The sequence below is a fragment of the Fukomys damarensis genome, unplaced genomic scaffold (genome assembly GCF_012274545.1).
Source record: "Fukomys damarensis isolate Sample0158 unplaced genomic scaffold, DMR_v1.0_HiC HiC_scaffold_20, whole genome shotgun sequence".
Classification (NCBI taxonomy): Eukaryota; Metazoa; Chordata; class Mammalia; order Rodentia; family Bathyergidae; genus Fukomys; species Fukomys damarensis.
The window spans coordinates 12,166,171-12,187,987 of record NW_022900932.1 but is presented as its reverse complement, the minus strand read 5'-3'; the positions used below and the strand labels follow the sequence as shown (position 1 = coordinate 12,187,987).

The 21,817-nt window shown below is 39.7% G+C and overlaps 1 protein-coding gene and 1 long non-coding RNA gene across 4 annotated transcripts in view; one reads left to right on the top strand and one right to left on the bottom strand.

The window, feature by feature from the left end:
- Positions 1 to 1,486: 1,486 nt before the first annotated feature.
- On the bottom strand, positions 1,487 to 7,847 carry LOC104857700. Of its 3 annotated transcripts, none has more exons than XR_778927.2 (3): positions 7,679 to 7,847; positions 5,967 to 6,066; positions 1,487 to 1,599 (listed from the first exon to the last, which is right to left on the bottom strand). It is a non-coding gene; the product is annotated as an uncharacterized LOC104857700 (long non-coding RNA). The 3 variants fall into 3 exon arrangements; XR_778926.2 differs by lacking the exon at positions 1,487 to 1,599 and adding an exon at positions 4,842 to 5,108; XR_002025130.2 differs by lacking the exon at positions 1,487 to 1,599 and adding an exon at positions 4,842 to 5,104.
- Positions 7,848 to 9,258: 1,411 nt separating this feature from the next.
- Ptchd4 (patched domain containing 4) overlaps positions 9,259 to 21,817 on the top strand; it is a 180,347-nt gene continuing 167,788 nt past the window's right edge. Inside the window, exons 1-5 of the mRNA XM_010617820.2 lie at positions 9,259 to 9,338; positions 16,655 to 16,820; positions 17,484 to 17,531; positions 19,211 to 19,413; positions 21,554 to 21,685. Of these exons, the coding sequence (XP_010616122.1) occupies positions 9,259 to 9,338; positions 16,655 to 16,820; positions 17,484 to 17,531; positions 19,211 to 19,413; positions 21,554 to 21,685 (629 nt within the window). The remainder of the gene's footprint in view (positions 9,339 to 16,654; positions 16,821 to 17,483; positions 17,532 to 19,210; positions 19,414 to 21,553; positions 21,686 to 21,817) is intronic.

Below are 21,817 nucleotides of genomic sequence, written 5' to 3'. Positions count from 1 at the left end.
TTTTTTACAGAAGCTTTTTCATTTAATATAACCCCATTTGTTGATTCTTCATGCTACTCACTGTGCAACTGGTGTTCTGTTCAGAAAGTCTTTGCCTATACCCGTGTCTTCCAAACTTACCTAATTTATCTCCCTGCAGATTCAGTGCTTTTGTTTGAATATATAAATCCTTAATTCATTTTGATTTTATTTTAGTATATTGTGGAGATACTGGTTTAAATTTGTTTTTCTTTATGTGGATTACCAGTTTTTCAAGTACAATTTACTAAAGAGGCTACCTTTTCTCCAGTGTATGTTGTTGGCCCCTTTGTTAAAGATCAGATGGCTGAATGTGCCTGGGTTTATTTCTGCATGCTCTGTTCTGCCTGCATGTTTTTGTGCCAGTACCACAATTTCAAACATTCAAAGTATGGGATCCACAATGATATATTGATATATTTACATCTGTAGAAGTGTTTATACAGTTCAGCTTAGAATCTGCATGTGAACTGCTTCCTAAGAAGGAACTATTAAGTTAGATATACTTAGATATCTGAGCCAACATCATAAAGACTTGTCTCATTTGCTACCAATGTATACATATGACCATAAAGAATAAAAGGTCAAGGTTTGGACTTTTTTAAAATTTAAGGTAGCCCAATATATTCCAGAAATATTTGCATATGTAAAGCTAGAATTTAGGTCAGGGCTAATGATTGGTGCATATAGAAAGGAGGAAGCTGTGGCAGTAAGGAATAAAAACAGAGAAGAGCTGAAGGTAAGGGGTCCTTGAGAGGCATTAGCAATGTGTGGCTGTAACAAAGCAAGAACTAGTGCAAGAGAAGGCAAGTTTAAAAGGTCGTAGAGGCTAGTCAGTCGCAAAGTCAGCCTTAGCTAAAAGAACACAAGGATCTTCCAAGAGGCACTGAAGGAGAAATAATTTTCCCACTAGAACTGGTTTTGGTTTCTTATTACTTTCTTACTTTAAAATAGTTAATTCCCTAGAGAGCTCTTTTTTGAATTTTGAATTTTGGAAAGCATCACTGAAGTTCAACAAATAGTACTGCAGGGAGAATAAAACTACATCCAGTTCTAAAGCACAGTTTGGTGTAAGAGTCAAAAACTATTTATGAAAAAAAAAGGAATGCAAACAAAAGTAGTTGATAAAAATCACACAAGACCAGAAATGCAAAGGAAGGGAAATGTTTTTGGAAAATTGAAGAGACATCTATGATTAAGAAAAATTGGATAAAGAAACTTCCATCTACTTGTATAGTTATTTTTTCAATGATGGCAACTGAGTTGCATGTTTAACTGAAAGGAAAAGGCAAACATCTGAATGGAAATAAATGTTTTAGGTTGTTCCTTTTAATAGTCAAGTAAAAAAGCTGCATTTAACACAGAAGAGAATGATCAGCACTCAATGTAACAGAGTCTGGGCTGATTATACTGTAGGAAATCAAGATCAACCCATTTTATTGTCATATTAGACAGAACATGATTGGGTATGTTTAATCACATTGAGAAGAATCCAATTCTTATATAGCAATTACTGTGTATTAAACAATTGACTCATCTGATCCACAGCAATCCGTTAGTCAGGTCCGTCACTGGCATCACCTTTAGACAGGGAAAAAACAAAGAGAAAGAGCCAGTTGGCAAACATTTTCACCCAGGTCTCTGCTCTCGGTCCCTGCCTTTTTAGGTACATTTTTCCACAAGAGGAAAATTGCAGCTTTCTCACAAGCCTGCTAAGGGGAGAAGCCTCAGTGAATTTGAAGGAAACTGGATTTTGAGTCTAAAGATAGAGTTCTCTAACATAAGCAACTGAACTTTGACAGATCAGTTAGCCACTCAGGGTTGATTATAATATTTGACGGTTCCCAGGAGCTGCTCTTCAATACCTATTCACAACACATGAATCACTCTTTCGTGGGGTACTCCTGAGACATTTTGCTTGTCCCACTTTCCAACTGAAGCTTTCCATTACCCTCACAGCCCAAGGTGTAGAGCAGTAAAATAGGTTTTAATAAATACAAGCTAGCTGGTGAACAGCACATGAAACACAGGGTACTAAGAATTAATGGGCCACCCCATACTTTTGGTGTGCTTGAAGCCTGGGGTTCAGTTTTTACTGTTGTATTTTCCATGCCTGAGATGATTCCATAAGCATTCCATAATCAGTAAATATTTCTTGAAGAAATGAATAAAAGGTAAAATCAAGACTGATTTTCTAAAATTGTTTTCAACAATTACTAATTTGCATCATGTAAGTAATCAAATGAACATTCTGAAGAAAAGAATCATGAAAAAGAGGAGCTACAAAAACAACAAGGGAACAAGTAAGATAGGATACTAAAAACATACACCAGAAAAATTCAATTACATTTTTAATAAAGGTACATGTAAATAGCATAAAAGTGAGATCTTTCTTGTAAATATACTTGACCATTTTATAAAACAGTTAATATTTAACTACAGAATGTACATTCAAAATCACTTCCCATTTTCTATTCCTTTGAATATAAACATGTTCATATTCATAGATGCAATGAAAGTTAGCCGAAATGTTTTTTGTAAGATAAACCAGGGGCTGGTGAAGGCCAATTTACAGAAGGAATTCCAGGTATTGATCTGCACACAAGAAGGGAGTCATTGTGAAATTGCCCAATGTGCCAAGAAGTGTGGTTCTATTCAATTTCTAGTAATACATGGATAATGACACATTCTCTCTCTATTAATGTAGTCATGAGATTCTCACAAGGTAAATTATATGTAAAGTATCGAGGACAAGACAGGCCACATTGGGAGCTCAGCATTAACTGATGTTACAACATTAACTGATGGGTTAGGGATGCTGTGGCCAAGATGAAAAAGGAGAACTCCTTGGAGTGTCACAAGTAACACACCCGTGAAAAAACTCTTGGCTCCAAATGTCATGGCAGAATGTCGTGGCTGGAGAGTTACCAAGACTATTTGGTGAGAAACATGAATTATACAAAATGAACTTCAGAACACCTAGAATACTGACTTACTGACCAGCTTAGAATTTGAAGTGCTATTTTTGAAGAAGCATTTCGGTAAGACAGAGAAAATGAAGCAAGGGAGAAATGGAATGCGACTTTTTGTCATTTGCTACAGATTTTCTTGCCCTCTGACAAGGGATGAAGAAGGCCTCTATTTACTGGAAAACTAAATGGGGACTAATATTTCCCAGACAAAACAGTGGGAGTGAGATGATTCCTTCTCTCTGTATTGACAGTGAAGGTGGGACCTGATGGCATCTTCGCCACATTCATTAAATACGTGGCTTTGGAATAGTTCTCTAAACTCCCTAGGCATCAGCTAGCTCCTCAATGGATACAATGGTGATCATAGTAGTAACAATAATGCGTGAACACATTAAGGGACAATAGCTATCATTAGAGATATTGTCAAAAAAGCACCTCCAAAATGCAAGGGCTCTGATAAATGGCCATGATTGCATTATATCGGGGCAAAAACTGCTATTGAAATCGGTTCCATTCTGAAATGAGTGCACGGTTTGGGAGAGTCACATCACCTCTGTGAGGCTTCAGTGTACTCCTATGACAGATGAAGTCTGCAACTGGTCACGCAGAGGCTATTTATAAGTGTTCAGGGGCTCCGTCCTCTGCAGAGGAGAGAACTGGGTGAGGCAGCGGCTGTCTCTTAATAGTTAAGAGAAATTTCATGTTCTTCAAAGACACAAAAATATGAATTTTAGTCCTACCTTTCCCTCCAACTTTCAAATTCTGTCCAGGCATACAGCACTAGGTGTCCGTGTATGCGCATCTTTAACTAGTGTGTAGGTGAGCATGTTACCATTATTGGAGAGGTTGATAAGCAAGAATAATAGAAACACATAATCTGTAGAGTTACTCCAGGATTTGACTCTGAATGAAAACTTCGTCACACATAACAATTACGATTGTTGATGTATGGAAATTTTGAGTGTCTCAATCTTTGCTCAGTATAGATGTGGGATTAATATGCACTTTCGAAGTTTTAATGTATTAGTAGCTCTTCTATGTAAATTTCATGTTAGAAGATACTACATAAGGTAATTATTAGAACTATCAGTGATAGATATAACCTAAAACTAGTTCACTTTCTCCCTTTCAAAGTCTAGCTCAAGTGTGCTTTTGTAGGTTTTTTTTTTTTTCTAATTACTGCTATTAGTTATACAGAGTAGTGGATTTCATTCTGGCATATTTGTACACAGATAAAACATACTTTGGTCATTTCTTCTTTGTTACACATTTCTACTTTTCTCTTCCTCCCCTAATCTCATTTCTCTTCTCAAATAATACCTCTGAGAGAAAAATCTACTTTGAATTAAGATGGTGGAGCCAGTATTTGCTTTATAAGTAATAGTGTTTTAAACGTGTTCTTTAAAAGTAAACAATATTTAAAATTGGTTAATTAAACATTTTTCAATCCTGTATCTCACTTTATTCTGAAAGGTCTTAATAGAGGACAAGGTGGTAGTCATAGAGGACACACTGGATAAGATAGGTGGAGATACTGGTTAGGGTCTAGAACACCACACACAAGAATTCAGTGAAGATTAGAAGTAGATTGTCTGTCTCCTGTAACAAGTTCCTCTTTGCCACCTTGCTTTGGGAAAAGTTACTGCAAATTTACTCTGATATACTAGGTAGAAAAAGAGCCTCTATTTTTAAAATCAAACCAATGAAATTTATTTTCTCATGTAGTTATCAAGCCAGCAAACACTGACAACCTTTAGCTCACGTAATAAATGTTTTATTGAGTTTAATTTCTTGGGAGTAGGAAAGTAGATATGAAATGAAGTATGTTCCCTTCTCTGGAAAACAAAAAGTAAAAGAGATTTAAAACATGTCTCTCCAGAAGAAAGTCTTTGGTGGTTTAGAATACTGCTGTTTTTAAAAGAACTAGATGGGACCATAGTGCTATAGTTGGGGTCTTAAGTGTCCCCCATGCTGCTCCCTAGGTGATGGGACTGAGAAGGGGTGAGACTTTTAGCATCACTGAGGCTGCCCTGGAAGGGGATGGTGGGACAGGTCCCATCCTCTTCCACTTGCCTTGGATCCCTTCCTGGAGTAGAGTGGTTTTGCTTCGATGTCTTTCTGCAACAAAGACTATTATGGACTGAAACCTCCAAAACTGTGACCTCCAAACACCCACCATACCCAACCCCTGCCACTACATGCACCCAGCACTGGGGATGGCTCCCTGGCCTCATACATGCTGAGCACATACTCTGCTGTGGGGCTATGTCCCCAGTTCACACCTTTCCTTTTTATGAGCCAATTACCTCAGACATTGGTTGTAGTGACAAAAAGCTTATTAAAACGCTTAAATATCCAATGATCTAGTTTTATGAGACACCAAGTTAAAGCAAGAAAAATACCTTTTTTCCAAATTACACTACTAATTAGATTCTTTTTTCCTGAGGTATAATATTCCTGTAACAGGCCTATTGACTGTATTAACTCCAATTTCCTTCTAAGGAAGACCAGAAACTCAGCCACCTGAAGAACAAGCAGACACGCAGTCTAATGCAGAGTTAATGCAACTTGCTGTTTCAAATTATAAAGTCAGATTGAAACTTGGGTATATCTTTTAGAAGAAAGTGATCACTTACTCTCAGCACACACCCTGAAATAGAGGTGAATTCTGTATCCTCCTTTTTCTTGCAGTTTCATGAACTGATATACTCATTTGTATTTAAGCAAACTAATTACTGAGAAGTCCCTTTAGACATGCAGATTTAATGGCCTATTTCTATAGTGCATGATAGAAAACTCTTTGTAGAATTAGAATATTAGTGCATTTGAAGTTATAGTAAAAGAGTTTGCAATATGCCTTCTACTCAGAAAAAAAAAGCATTAATTTTGAGCCCTCTGCAACTGAAATAAACCACTTTCCCCTTCGGAATATTACCCCTCTGCTCTGTCACACTCCCAACACAAACCCACACATACCTAAAGTCCTTGGTTTTCTTCACAGATGCCTTTATTGAGTGACTTCCAACTGGAAACAGACTTGGCCATTTGGGGGTGTTCAGGACTGTGAATTAAAAAGCTTAAAAAAAGATAAAGAAAGATGGAAGAGAAGTTCAGCTTACTCCAAATGGGCCTCTCAGATGGGTTTTGAATGGACAGGGAAAGGGCAATGAGAAGCAGAGGCTGAAGATGGGATTGTGGAGGATTCTGGACATGCAGGAGCTTTTTAAGGCCAGGAAATGCAAGATATGCTGAGAATGTGGACGTTATTGCTTCTGCAAACAGCCCAGCACCATGGAGCCAGCATCAGGAGTGGCCAGATGTAACCTCTTCCTGGACACAGTGTCCCTGTAGTAGGGCTGGCTGCCATGAAGTGGCCCTTGTTTGTCCCCCAGGTGTGTTCAGCAGCTAGACAAGGAGGGTAGGAACAGGGCAGAGACAGGTGGTCAAACTGCTGATCATTCATTGAGCTGCGAGTGAGATACACTTTTGGTCCCTTGTGGATGTAACTGGAGATGCTCTGAGACAGGACATTTCCTATGCTGTAATGTTTCTCACTCTGAAAACTTTAAGATGTTGTACTAATACTGTTGGATGCTATTATTTCTTTTTCTTCTTCTTCTTCTTTTTTTCTGTGCCAGGGGTCAAACTAGGGTCCTTGTGCTTGTGAGGCAGGAGCCAGAACCACTGAGCTAAATCCCCAGCTCAATACTATTATTTCTTATTCTATTACTTGTTCTTCTCACACTGGGATAACCATACACTAGAGGTGTATCAGAGGTGTGTTCTAAGCATTAGCCTAAGCATATGCAACAAATGAGAAGATTTGAGGAGGAAAAATTAACTAATAAGCCCGTGAATTATTTTAAATGTTGCTTTTATATTAAAATAGCAAAAATATTTTATAAAATAAAAATCACCACATTTTTAAGACAGTATATGAAAAAAGTCAAGTAGTGTTAAACTGTAATGAGGGGCAGTGTGTTCCTGTGAGGGGCAAGTGTTGAGGGAACATACGTGGCTGGCAACACATAGTTGAGAAGTAAACATTCCTTTACTGCTGACCAGGCTGTCCTGAGCATATCCACAATTTCTCATAGGGTGACTGAAAGGCAGCTTGCAACCGCCATGTATGGCTCCACTTTCCACTAGACCTCAGCTTGCCAGAGGATTCTCTGGAATGTGACTGGCACTACCAGGACAAGAAGCCAGTCTTCAGCTGTGGAGATGTCACTGCCAGTGGATGTCAGGCGCACCCTCATGGGAATGACTCACAGGGCTTGTTCCTCTCCTGGGCACCCCTGGCTGATGCTGGTTCACATCAAGGCTCAAGTCTCCTACCCAAAGAGTCCCTGGTGTGTGAGGGCTTCATGCACCCCATAGTGGGCCAACTCCTCCCTAGGCCCATCCTGCACTCATGCTTCTTTATTTATTTATCACCAGAGCACATTCTCCCAACCTCTCCATGTCTCAGAGATGTTTCTGGAGAGCATAAGTTAAGACAAGTGTATTCACTAGGGTTTGATAGCAGCACAGATTTAACATAAAATAAACGTCTGATTATAGGAAGGATTTACTAGGTAGGCTTCCAGTAACCACCTATGGAATCAGAGTGGAGAATACAGAACACCATCTGCATGCTTGAGAGCTGGAGAAACCAGTGGAAAGAAAGTCAAAGGCACGAAGCTCACCGCAAAGTCTCGTGTGAGTCCGAGTCTAAAAGCTGAAGGGTCCATGTTGGAAGGCTAAAGAATTTTGTCCGAAGCCTGAAAGAGACAAAAGTTCAAAAGCAATGGCAATGGAAAAGATCAGAGCTTCTCCAATAAAGCAGTAGGGAAGACTTCCTTCCTCTTCCCTTTCTCGTCCATCCAGGCTATAAGATTATTGGTTGGTGCCTCCCACCTCTGGGTGGGTCTTCCCTCCTCAGTGGGAGTCCTACATGTCAATCATCTACAGACATGCCCAGAACTGTGCTAATCTGCTGGGTGGTTCTTACTCAAATGGGCATCACAATCAATGATTACAATTGCTCTCTAGAGTCTCAGCTCTTGAGGTGTGGGTTTCATCATGATAGAAAAAAAAAAAAAGCCAGACAGCTGAACAGCAGTTAAATTACAGTGTACAGACAGGCTCAAGAATAAAATAACAATATTCCAGTTCAATAAAACAAAGGAAAAATACCCTAATCCGTTGCTAAACTATTCCTGACATTGTCTTCACTTTGCATCTCAATATGGATTAATTATTGGCTGTGTAGTTCCCATTCTCACCATTCTCACCCCTGTCCTTCTTGGATTCCTTTATCTATACCTAATAATCAAAACCTCAGCATTTACTGAAAATCCTTCCCATGTAATAGCAACAATAAAGCATGAAGTGGGAAGCCAGGTTTCCATCAGAGACAACTTCACTCAAAGACCGGTTCAGCCCCCTGCCTCCTCTGTAAAATAAACACAAAAATAATGCCCAGCAGCATAAATTTACTGCCAACCTTAACTACTACATAATGAAAATCATCTGTGAATTCTCATATGTGACAAAAGTATTTATTTTGAAATCATTAAAAAAGACGTTTTTAAAGAATGCCAAATATCCAAAACTGATTTTAATTCATGCCTCAAGAAAAGCAGGAGCAACTACCACACTAAATAAAATATGAAAGTCACCTTCTTGAATAGTACCCAGAAGGAGGAACCACAAGGCCAGTGCAGATAGGAAAGTTTAACAAGCAGAAGGTGATTGAATAGAGATGCAAACAGAGGCTCATTTGAATTTCTGTTTTAGTGACCAACCAGAGCAAGGAAAACAGAAGTCCAAACTGAGGACCACAGGGGTGGGGATCTTATGAGATAGGCTGCCTCAATGACCTGGAGCAGGAGAGACCTCATCTTCAGAGCAGAGCTGTCTTGCAGTCCGAGAAAATGGGAGGATCTAGAGACCACAATGCTGAGTGAAATAAATCAGACACAGAAGCTTCTGAGAAACTCAAAGAATCAATAATTTAAGAGCAAAATAAAAGGGAGATGACAGGACACAAGGAGGTAGAATCTAGGGAGAAGGGAAGGGGATGAGGGATCAAAATGTGATATACATATGTACCAAATTTCTGAGATCAATGTCATCTTTATGTATTACAAACATACATTACTAATAAAAAATTTAAAAAAGAACTCCAGACTTTGAACTCGTTTAAGAGGACTCTGAACAGGTGGCCTCCTGGGCACCCAGAAATGGCTACAACCTGCCTCTCTCATGCAGCCAGAAGTCCAGCATGTACATTGCACAAATTCAGGGCAGTCCAGCAAAAGATGAAGACCAGATTGACACAGGAATAGGACCCAAGGCCTTCAAGTATGAAAATAATCAGGAAAGGACTGCAGATCAATAGTGTTCACCAGACTTGGAGATATAATGAAAAGTGTAAAATATCTTAGGAAACTGTAAATAAGAAAATCAACCTGCATTTCAAAAGGAGCTAAATAAACTCCTTATTAATGAAAAATACTATACCTAAAAATGAACTTCCCAAAGGCTCTATTTCAGGATTAGGAATTCAACGTACAAATTTTGGAAGAACACAAGCATTCAAAGTGTAGCTAGTGCACTGGGAAAATACACATCAAAAGAATGGGCTATATACACTTTTCTGATTTGTCTTTTTATTTGCATATTAATGTAATGTACTTACAAAATGTATTGCTTTTCTACACCCACTACAACATTTATGTAAATTTAAGATTGTGTGATAGTCATGCTAAAGATCATTTATGAGGTGCTTCAATGTGACCATTATTTTAAACTTCTTAAAAATGCATAATTCTACTGAATTATGACAAAGTAGATGTCATTAAGCCCATTTGAAGATAAGGAAACTTGGGCCAAATACCATATTTTTAGATAATAATAGAGTTAGGATTAAAATTCTGTGTCCTTTAACTTCAAAATGCATTCTTCAAACTAATCATTAGTCTCTGGGTTTACATTTTTTAATTCATTCTGTTGTGGAAGGAACTGGTAAGTGACACACAGAGGTGCAAAAGTGGGTAAAACAAAAATGTTTACTTTACTAGCAAAGGGTCTGCCTGCGCCATGAGCTGTGCCACATGACCAACCTTGGGCTGTGTTACAATTGCCTTTTGTAGGAGTTTTATAATCATGACCTCATTTTAGGTAGTTCGATAAGGACAGTCCAGTTCTCTCAGTTCCCATCACAAATCATGGTCTTGAGACATTTTAATTTTAACCCAAATGTTGCATCTTATTGTGGTTAGGATGTTTATCGTTAGGATTTGCCTAGTTAGCTATTCTAGCCCACAAGAGTGGTGGTCAGGTTTAGGAAAACAGGACTGGTAACATTCCTTCCATCTTATCTCTTTTATAGTCATATGATTTACAGAAAGTTTAGGGTTTAGGGTCTAAGTGTATTTTGCTTGTAAGGTATAGTGATTGTTATCTTAGTTTGAATATCTGGTCTCACCCTGGGGATGCAGCTGTGCACCTCTGGCATCTGTTAATCTTGTAACATTTTAAACTGGGTCTACATGACTTCAAGCTTTGTATTAATGATGAAACCTTGTTGTCCTAAGAAACAAGCAAAGCAAAGCAAATTATAGAAGTGAAAGATAGCAGTTATTGTGTATTTCCTTAACATTTTGTAGGTTTCAGTCTATTTACAGAAGTTCTCTTTATCAGTTTCTTTCATGCTTCAGAAAGCATAGATGTTACATAGGAAAAGATGTTAAAATATCTGCAATAAATTACCAGTCATATTAACAAAGCAGTGAGTTATTTCTGTAAATTACTCTAATTTTTTAACAGTAACAATTTATAATTGGTTAATATTTAACTGATTTTAATTAAGTAGTCAATTTGCATTTATTAAGATGAGTTTGTTTTATTTTTTAATAGAGATACTAACTGCTTCACATATCTCCCTATTAGAAAGATAATAAATACTGACAGCACTGACAATATTGGTATATACTTTTACATTTTTGAAAAGTTACATTTGTACTCTAGAAACCTGGACAGGCTGCAACTGCCACTGTAATAGCTTCTCACCCACATCACCTCTGGATGGAGTAGGTGTTTCCCTCCTCCAGTTGAGGCCCAAGGACAGAGTGATATCTATAAAACTGTCTCCAGGAAGGGCCCTGAGAATTTGGAATCATAGTTTTCGTTTCCTCCCTTGGCTTCTTCTTTGTGTACTGAAATGAGAAAATTTCATAAATTTAAAAATGTTACAAATTAGGAGAAAGCCTTCCACAAACAGTTCTCGTTTGAAAAGTTAATTTAGAAGTCAGAGATTTGGATATCTAAGCCTACATCTCCATAGGAAATACATTTTCAGTTTATGGTTTGTAGAGTGTTCTTCAATTTAAGTGTAACCTTGAACTCTAATTTAGTACCAAAATTGAGATGTGTTTGGGCTGCCTTTTTCTGAGCTCAAGCCAAATCCCAGGCATGGTTGGGGTCAAACAGATCCCAGTTCTTGACCATTAAGGGGCCAGCCCTGGAAAGAGACAGCATGCAAGCAGGAGGAAAGTTTGAAGGAGAGTGGTCACACTGTGGGAGGGGTTGTAGAAAGTCCCAGAATGAAGACTTGTCAGTTATCAAGTTGATCCTTCTGGCAGGTCTTTGGAAGAACACCATAAGTCTGAAGGTCCATCAAAGCTCAGGAATATTCTGTGGGCCATGAAGGGAACAGACAGAATGGAAGAGATTACCCACAGTGATGGTTCCTCAAAGGTCATGAGAGGCTTCTTTACTGAAATGGGTCATCTTAGCTTTGCCAGGCTGAGCAGGCCTTCTTTGCTTTCTTACTAGTTCCTAGAGATCTCAGGATGATGGGAGGGGGTGACACCAGCCTCCTGGGAGGGGAACGGAGTGTTCCTCCAGCTTCCTCACCTCTGGAATTGTGGGGACCTGACAGAGGAAGCTCAGCTTCATTTTCTTAACCTCTCCATTTCAGCCATGACCTTCACGCCTGACCATACTCTGAACTGGAAAGCACCACAAATGAGAAACCATTGCTTCACAGTCTGTATTTTTATTCTTGCATTTGTTCTTCCTAACAGATGCTTAATACTCACCAGCATGGTTAAAAATACAATGAGGTATAGTGACAATTGATTTGGCATTTCACCATTTAAGAAGTTTACGTAGTCCAATCAATCAGATATTCATCACAGTAATTAAATTTCAGTTAAATATGGAAACAGTGACAGAATTAAAGAGTAAGACAAAAGATCGCTGCACACACAGAGTAGATCTTATTAATATAAATTAAAGTTAGATGAGGCTTCAGAATCCATATGTCTTTATTTTAAAATATTTGGACATCAATTCATTGCCTTAAACTTCTCCTATCTCCAAAGATTACTAATTCTGTCCTTGACCTTGCTTTTAAATTTCTTTATTACACTAGCACATTATCTCTTAACGGATGAAGCCCCACTCACTTTAAAGGGACTAGGAAGGTTTTTACATCTCCTCTCCTGCATTGTTTCAACATCTCTTCTCTCTTTCTCCATATCCCCTTATATTAAGAAAAAACAATAATAATAAAATAGTATTTAAGTTTGGGCATTGTTTCTGTCAGGCTGACAAAAGTCTAGGTTTCTCTTAAACAGTCACCTCTTTTGTTCAGCTCATGTTCTTGTCTCCTCTTAGCAAATACAGTTTCTTTCACTGTCATGGGCTGCATCCTTAGCCCTCAGCACCATCAGAATTTGGACAAGCCCAACTCTGTGACCCAGTTTGAGGCATTCTGCTCACACTGACTGTTGCATGACCCTGGCAATCATTATTGAGTGAGAGCTGGGTCACCACAACTGGAAGAGATTCCTTTAATAGAAGAACCCTTCCATGAACCCTCAGTCACACCAAGCTCATTTTCTCCAGTGGTTTCGATATTTTGCAACCCATGTCCATTATCTGAGTGAGTATTCTTACAATGTAATGCATATTTGAATTTTTTCCTGATGTGAAGATTTCCCAGTTTCTGTGCCCAATTCCAAATGCAGCAGAAACCCTCACATCTTCATGTCCCCTCATCTACCTGCCACGTTTCTTCCAGATGTATAAAAGCTTTGGGTCATCTTCAATTTTTTAAGCTATTTACTAACAACTATTTGCCTTAATTATGCTCTTTTTGGCCCATTTATTCTCAGTTCTAGCAGTTTGGTCTAGATTTACCATGCTGTTGCGAAGCATCAAACTGGCAGTGTTGTTGAGCTTCCTTAATATGGGAAGTAACAGAAATTCTTCTGAGAAAACCTACCTCTGGGTGGACACTTGTTTGCACAAAACCATAAATGTGTCCTAGGGACTTGGAGACACATCAGTTCTTTGAGTGAGTTTTGCAACAGAGCAGCAGAGCCAGGACACTCTGTTTCGAGCATTACCCAGAAGCTCAGGGACAGCGCAGGGCTGCCACAGAATAGACCTTAGAGTCCTGTCCTCGATCTCATATTGTCATGATGCCCTCTGTTGTGAATCTGTAAGTGCCTGGTTTTACTACAGTCAGAAGAACATTGCTGCATGTAAATCATTTCATTTGGGTCTCAGATAACCAGTAGGGATCATGCTCAGGATTTATTATCCACTTCTCTGCTCGAGCGGCTTCTGCTTCAGTTCACTTGCCTCTCTGTGGATTTCATGTTGCCATCATCCTATGGAATTGATGTCCCCTATTCAGGGCATAAAGCAGAAAAAGCAGCAAGCACACTTGACTTACCATCACAAAGCAGAACATACAAACAGATATTCTGCAAGTTCCAGAAAGGCAGAAATTCCCAGAGCATCTCGAAAACTTGCTGCTTTTGGAGGCTGCACGAGTCCAGCTCTGCCAGCGGCCCTGAGCTTGGAAGGGGGTATCCCTTTAAGAATTGGGGCTGCACAGGCTGGCAAGAGACTCGCAGAGCCTGCAATTCCAAAGCCCTCTCCAACTGCGTATTAGAAATTTGGACCGGGTCGGTGCCTGGGATGCCAACCTCTTTACTGCCAGGAAGGAAGTAGCTGCTCAAATGAAAAGGAGATAAATAAGCTTCTTTGTCATACTCGGTCCAGCAAAAATATCTGAAATTCTATTTAACATGAAGCAAATTGCTGTGGGAGGTTCAGAGTTTGCTGTCCTTTTAAGGAGTCTGTGTCCAGCTGCGTTAAATCTCTACTAAGAACACAAGATACTGCATGATGTCTAGCGGGTGATTTCAGTGGCACCATTTTGGGCATAGCATTCAACTCTACTTTCAATCTTTTGGTGTAACTTAGCTTTGATTGTAGTTTCTTTTTTCATATTTGAGCCTCGTTTTCCTTGTAGCCACCCAAATAGGATGGAGACAGCACTAGAGCTAGACCCAGAAAAGATTCATGTTGAAAAGATTTGTGCAAGCTCCAGGTGGCAATTGAGAGTATCGGGCGTAAACGTAATTATGACAAGGCAAACATTGCTTCCACAGTCATGGAATTCCAGTAACTCCACCCTCTGTCCACACTCAGCTGGATGTTTCCCACTTTTTCCATAAAAGCTAAAGTAATGCCTTGGACGATTGTTTTGTGCCTAGTAGCAGAATTTCAGTTCTTCCTGAAGTAGTGCTTTGTTGGGAAACATAAAGGCATCTTCGGAGATGATTCCTCCGAGTCTTTTCTGATTCTGCGCATGTTCTTTGGGTAATTGTGGCTGGCAACTTTGAAAAGGTTCACGGTCCATCCTTACAGAGGCCATACGACCTCAGGAATTCAGCTACTCATAAAGGACTTCAGTGATTAAAGCAACTGATTCTCTGTTCCCTCATCCTTTCTCCTTCTGAGACTGGTGCTAAAGGACACTTGTGTCCTCTCATGCCTGCTGCAGGACTTGGTTACAACCACTATATTTCACGTATACCCAGAAAGATGAGCTGTTGCTACTTACAGATGAACTGAGATTCCTTATTGATGATCTCTTTCATCCACCCCCCCCAAGTAAACCTAACTGTAGCATGTTCTTCTGTATGTCACCATTGAATCCTGTCTTCTTGGTTGGACTATAAGTCTTCAAAGGACAAAAGGCTCTAATCTGCTTATTTCAAAATTGGAATTAGAGTTTGATTCTATGCCTGGGTTGAGATGTAAAAATAGTACAATATATCTTTCATTAGTAAGTGATGCACAATTCAAAAGGGCTTGTCATTTTCCCAAAAGAATTAAAAAGCATAATACCACAGTGAAATATGCATATCCATATACCCATTTTTTTTTGTTTTGTTTTGTTTTTGGTACTGGTGATTGAACTTGGGACCTTGTGCTTGCAAGGCAGGTGGCAGCACCACTGAGCTAAATCCTAGGCCCTGCATACCCATGTGTATAGCAGCACAGTTTGTAATAGGTAAATCTTGAAAACAGCGTAATTGCTCATCCACTTGTGACTGGATAAAGAAGATGTTTTTTTTTTAATGGAATACTACTCAACCATAAAAAATGATAAATCAGAGACATTTATATTTATAGCTAAGTGGATGTACATTGAGGCCAAACTCTTAAGAGAAATAAATAGAACGCTATGTGTAAATACTGAATTGTCTGTCTGGTGTGAGAAATTGAAAGTGTAAATGAGGACCTAAATGCATAATAGATAATGTGAAATGGAAAGCAAAGGTTTAAAGGGGAAGAGGAAGTATGGGGCTGGGGGAGAAAGGAAAGAAGGGAAAGAAATTTTTAAAAAAGAAATAAACTGAAAACAACGCTTTTGTAAATAGGGAGAGGTGGAAGAGAGGAAGGGAGGAAAGGGGACTGGGGAAAAAAGCAAAGCTAAGACGTATTATGGACAGGCACAAATTCTCAATGATGAATGCGATCATAATGTATACTTAAAATGTACCAATAAAGTTAATTTTTTTCATTAAGTTTATTGGTACATTTTTAGGTAGGTAGTCCAGTTACATTCATCATTGGGATCTTGTGCCTTTACATGACAGGTCTTGGTTCTCATTTTTTCCCCCATATCCCTGAATCAATGCATTCTTTTATGCTGATTTTAGTGTATTCATTAATTTGTACTTATCTGGTGCAAAATATATTTATGGTAGGTTTACGTATTTCTCCCAGTCTCTTGGTTTGGGTTCTTTGTGACAGCATGTAGGCCCATCTTGGGACTTTCTGCACTGTGTCCTGGTTCCTCTTATACTTGCTATCTCTGCAAAGTGTGATAAGTTTCAAAACATCCCCAGACATTGTGTCCCCTGCATGTCTGGGCTTTCCCACTTTCCCTCCAGGGTTAATCTCCATGGTTTCTCTCTGTGTGCTGAAATATTTTCTTTCAAAAAGCAAAGAAACCTCATTTATTTTAGCCCTGGACAGTTTCTTTTCCTTTTCACTACTATTCTGTGTATTCATAACATTACTGGTGTTATAAAACTTACATTATAACTGATTTGTCTATTGTCTGTCTGTCTGTCTATCTATCTATCTCTCATTATCTACCCTCCTATCCATCTATATCATCATAAGCTTCTAGAGAAATGGAGCCATATCCTATTTGAATTCTCATAATTTTGTATGGAACCAACAAAAATATTGTAACTATGTCTCAGCAAGGAGAAGTATTTTAAGTCTGAAAAGTGTGGCACAGATGTTTCAATCCCCACCTTCCAGGTAATAATGTGAGGCTGGTTCCTCATCCATAGAGTGAATCCAAACCACCTTTGGCATCAGACGGAGTACATCTTGGCAGCAGAAGAGGACCCGTCCTGTGCCACTGGCACAATGCAGAATGCTGTGTTTCACAGAGAGACAATGGTTGTGCTCTATTTTCATCATGACTGTGGAATAAGTGACCTTGTTCCACAGGAAGTAAAGGTCTCCAGTGTCCAATGAGTCCATCTTCTTAAGTACTGTCCAAGGAAGTATGTGTCCAGATTATTGCGCACCCTGGGTACAAATAGATTTTTGGTAATATACATTTATCTCCTTTAAGAAAATGTTTTAATAAAAGTATACTTGGTGCACAAGAAAATGGTGCCTATAACATATATAATTTGGTAAGTTTTGATACATGTATACCTTTATGAAACTACCAAGAAATCAAGATGATGGACATGTGCTTGATCTCCAGAGGCGTCTTCATATTCTTTATAAAACACCCTACCCTGACCCCATCTTCAAGCACTCACTCATGTGGGTTCTGTTGCTACAAGTTAGTTTGCCTTTTCTAGGGTTTTGTACAAATGCAAGCACATATGTGTATTTTTGCTGGGCTTCTTTCACTCAGCGTAATTGTTCTGAGACTCATCTTTGCCGCTGTACACATCAATAATCATCTCTAAAGTCTTTTCCTCTTCTGTCCCAACATGATATCAGGAAGGAGAGGTCACACGTATTGTCTCTGTTACCGTAAAACGTCACCGTCATCTACTCACATCGACATCATTATCCTAACTCGCCTTTGTTGTCTTTGGGCATCAATCAAAATCACAGTTCTTTGACTGTGTTGCCTTTTGAGATGTAAATTTCTAGATTCAGTCACGTCTTCTGGAAAAGAAGGATTTGAAAAGCGAGCCCCAAGTAGGTGGGGAAGGAAAGTCATTGTAGGATTTGTTCAGGTCCCTGTGTCTTCCAGTGCTCTTAGTGGATTTGGACACACAACCTTCAAAGGGGCCTTCACAGGCTTCTCAGGCCTCTAGCTCACCTCAGCTGAAAATTTACCCCAAAGGCTTCAAATAAATTCCCTCAGTGGAATCTTGTCACTATTCATGGCCCATATTAGTGTTCCTTTGCATTATTTCTTCACATATTATTATTCCTTTGGCTGCGCCACAATGTTGTCATGTGTCCCCGGAACCAAAAAAGAACGTAACAAATGCTTCAGGTAGAACATAGATTTTTGTAGATTTTCTACATTCTGATTCATCTCGAAGGCCCTTTCCCAATTCTGACAAGTATTTTTTCACTTTGAATTACTTTCCGAATCTCAAATCCACTTTGAATTTAGCTCTTCTTTTCCAGAGCAATTCCTTATATGATCCTGGCACTATCTTAAACTCAGCATCATTCACTTGTACGTAAATAAGTCGAAGTAGCACTGTTTTTTTATCAATGGCGTACAACCTTGATCTATTTTAAATGATCTCTCATTATCAATAATTCTAACTTATGATCAGCGCATTATTTTACAAAACCGGCCTCTAGACATCCCCCAGCACTTAGTTCTCTTTGTAAGAAGGTTAAAGTGTCTTTCCCTTGAGACTAGGAAATGCAATTTAAAGTTTAATTTCTATAATAATTAAACTATATTTTATGGCTTGGAGTAATTCCCCTAACTGTGACCTCACACTTTTAAAAATAGAATGGCTTGGGAAAGTCACTTCACCTTCTGGGATTCTAATTTTCCATCCAAAAAAAAAAAAAAAAAGAAGGGATTTGAAGTCGATAATCTCTAAATTCCTTTTATCTCCAAGTCTTCACGAATCTGTGAGTTTGCTATAACATGAACCTTGCAGGAATTCTGCAAGAATTAATGTTTCTGAAATAATTTAAGAGTCAAGGATGAAAGGTTTAATGCTAGTGCCAAAATCTATTTTTATTAAATGAAGCGTGCCAGGGAAGCCTGTAATGCCGGGGGACAGCTGCTCTCAGCGGCATCCCCAGCACTGCCTGTGCCCAGCACAGCTCCAGAAAGGGAAAGGGGGAGCCAGAATTGTGCTAAGTAGGAACACCAATGTCCCTGAAGGCCACACAGGAGGGGGCCAGTGGGAATACACAAACACATGTGCTCACAGAAAAGAGTCTGTCACAGGCTCTGACCTCGGGGTCATCCTGGAGGGGAGGGGAATTGGTGACTTCCTGTCACCCACTGCCATGGGTGACTGCCCTTTGCTCTCAACCCTTCCTTACCTGGTTTGATGCCCACTCATTCGGTGCATCCGATTTGGCTCCCTGTGGCCTGAATTGGGGGCCCCAACCAATGGTGTTGAATTTAAGCAAATGTACCCAGTATTCATTTGATTCATTTCATTTTTCTTCTTGCTTCAGTTAACAGAGTCGTAAAAGTATAATAAATACACAGTTACCCCAGACTGAATCACTCGCAAACGTGTTTTATTCACCTGAGTTTATTATCTTACCAGTCTCCCAGAACCCCTCGGAACTGACTGGTTCGGGTGCAATGAGTTCTCTAGCTGCATTTGCACCTAAAGCTCCAACACTTTAGCTCAAAATATTGAAGTGCATCACGCAGGGTTTAGGCAAATTCCACCGCACCATCTGGTGATGGAAGGGCGGCGGCCAGTCCCAGCCCCCCGCACCGAGGCGAGCAGCAGTCAGCCCACACTGCTGCTTCTTCATGGATCGTGGACTGTGAGGCCATGTGTGGAATGCTGACTGCCCGCTCCCCAAGCTTGGAAACGAAAAACCAAAATACCACAGCCCATCGGACCATTTCTGTGAGGTTTGGGACACATCGGCAATGTTAGGGCAGGAGGCAAGTGTGGGGCGTACTCAGTTACGCTGTGAGATCTTCTCTAGGTCTTCCTTCACTGCGTGTACTCGCAGCCTAGAGATCTTGGCAAACAGGAGTTGTGCTTCAATGGGCCTGGGGTACAGTCTGAAGACCATGTCTTAGGCAGCGGGGCTCTAGGATAAAGTTCCTCAAACCCTAGCACACAGCAGAGTCTGAGGAGGGCTTTGAAAACACAGGTGGTAGGAACCCCACCACCACCTCATCACCCAACTCTAACAGCCTTCCAGTGATGCTTGACTGACTGACTGACTGACTGAAGTCTTTGCTTTGAATACCACTGCTGTACACTCCCAGGTACCTTGTATTTCATTTCTATTATGATTATCACCAAATATTGCATAGTGAAAATGATACTCCTGTTTTAGGCTAAGGCTATAAAAATGGAACACACAAAAGTATCTGAAATATAGATATTCATCTATATCACCTCTCTATTCAGTTATTCTAAATCAAATCCCTTTAATTTTTCCCAGAATTACCCTGCCCTTGGAGACCACCACCCAGAAGGAAATGTTAGAATCCTAGAACAGGAGCACTCAGAAATTGTTTACTGCGTGATTTTCAAGGAAAAGTAAACAGACAAGGTAGTTAGGCCAGACACTTGCTTACAACCTAATCTGAAAATGTTGTTGTTACATTAAAGCTGTAGCAAATCATCCGTACTGAAATATTGTGGAAGCAAAAGATGCCTGAACATGCCACTGACTTTACTCTGCCAAGAATGAGACAACTGATCCAGGATTGGGGGGACAGTTGGCGCGCACTGCCCATGACTTCCCTTAGTGACTCGGATGTCACCCCTCCACGGAGCACTGCAGCACCTCTGAGAGGCAGGATGGGGAGTGAACACCCACTGAAGCTTTATTGTCCCAAGAAATAATTATACCTTCTCTCTGAGAACTTCTCCAGCATGGCATAGAAGAATCATAAGCATCAGAATAAATAGGTCTCAGTTCAAATTCGGGCACAGATCATATTACCAGGAGAAGCCCAATGAGCTAGCACAAAATGATACCAAATACTCCTTCTTGACAGAAGGGCTATAAGGCTTAAGAGACAAAAGAAGCCAAGTGCCCTATACTTCAGCAATGTGTCCAGCTAGTGATAGGTAGCAGTTTTCTTAAGCTTCCCTAGGAATCTCTTTTCCTCCAGACAAATATCCAATGATCAAGTGGAAATAACAACTGTTAATTTATAAATATTGACAAACAGATAATAGACAAGTAGAGACTTAAAGGAACTGTGTGCATTTTGAAATACATATTTACTTGTTATTTTTCATAATTGAGTTTGAGCAGTTCCTTCCTTCCTTTCTTTCTTTTTCTTTCTCTCTCTCTCTCTCTCTCTCTCTCTCTCTCTCTCTCTCTCTCTCTCTTTCTTACCTTTCCTTCTTTACCTTTTCTTTCTTACTTGTTTAATGGTACTGGTGGTAATGGAACCCAGGACCTTCACATTGATCTGTAGCCCCCATCCTTTTAAAAAAATGTTTTTAGTTTGAGACGGGGTGTTGGTAAATTGCCTAGGCTATGTTCCAACTTGTGATCTTCCTGCCTCAGCCTCTCAGAATGCTGGGATAACACCAGCAGTGTGGTGTTGCTCCTACACCTGACTTCAACTTGGAATTTATAACATGGAATGTATACCCAGTCTAGAATTAAAACAGACAATAATGGATTTTTATAATAGCACAGATTCTGAATTAACAAAAGCAGAGGTTTAATATATTAAGAAGTAACCTAGACTGAATTGGACTGCACTTGGGGACGCTGACCTGAGACACCATAAAGAGCAAAGACAGACATTAAAGGGTGCAGATCAGTGGAGTCTTTAGCCAGAACAAGATTCTCCATCAATAAGGCAGAAAATACAGTGAAGCCCTAGTTCCTGACATCAATTGGTTCTGCAAGGTATGAAGAGTACCAAAGCCCTGAGTACCAGACGAATAGTTTGGGCAGAAAAAGTCAGCAAGGCAGGATTCTAGGTTGCTTATAGAATACCAAACAACAAGTACTAGGACAAAACGTTCCTGTCAAACTGCATTGAGTACCACATTTGATGAATTTTAAAGCTGTGACATCCCAAGGTGTGGCTGTGAAAAAGAAAGAGAAGAACACGTAGAAATTAAGAAGAGGACCACCAATTACATGGTGGTTCCGGAAGTGGGCAAGCTGCAATCAGTGCAGAAGACAAATGAGAACATGTGAGACATAAGATTCCCATGAAGAGACAGGAAGAAAGGGCCGGGGATTTAGCTCAGCGGTTCGGTGGCCTGCCTCGCAAGCACAAGGACCTGAGTTTGATCCCTGGTACCACACACACACACACACACACA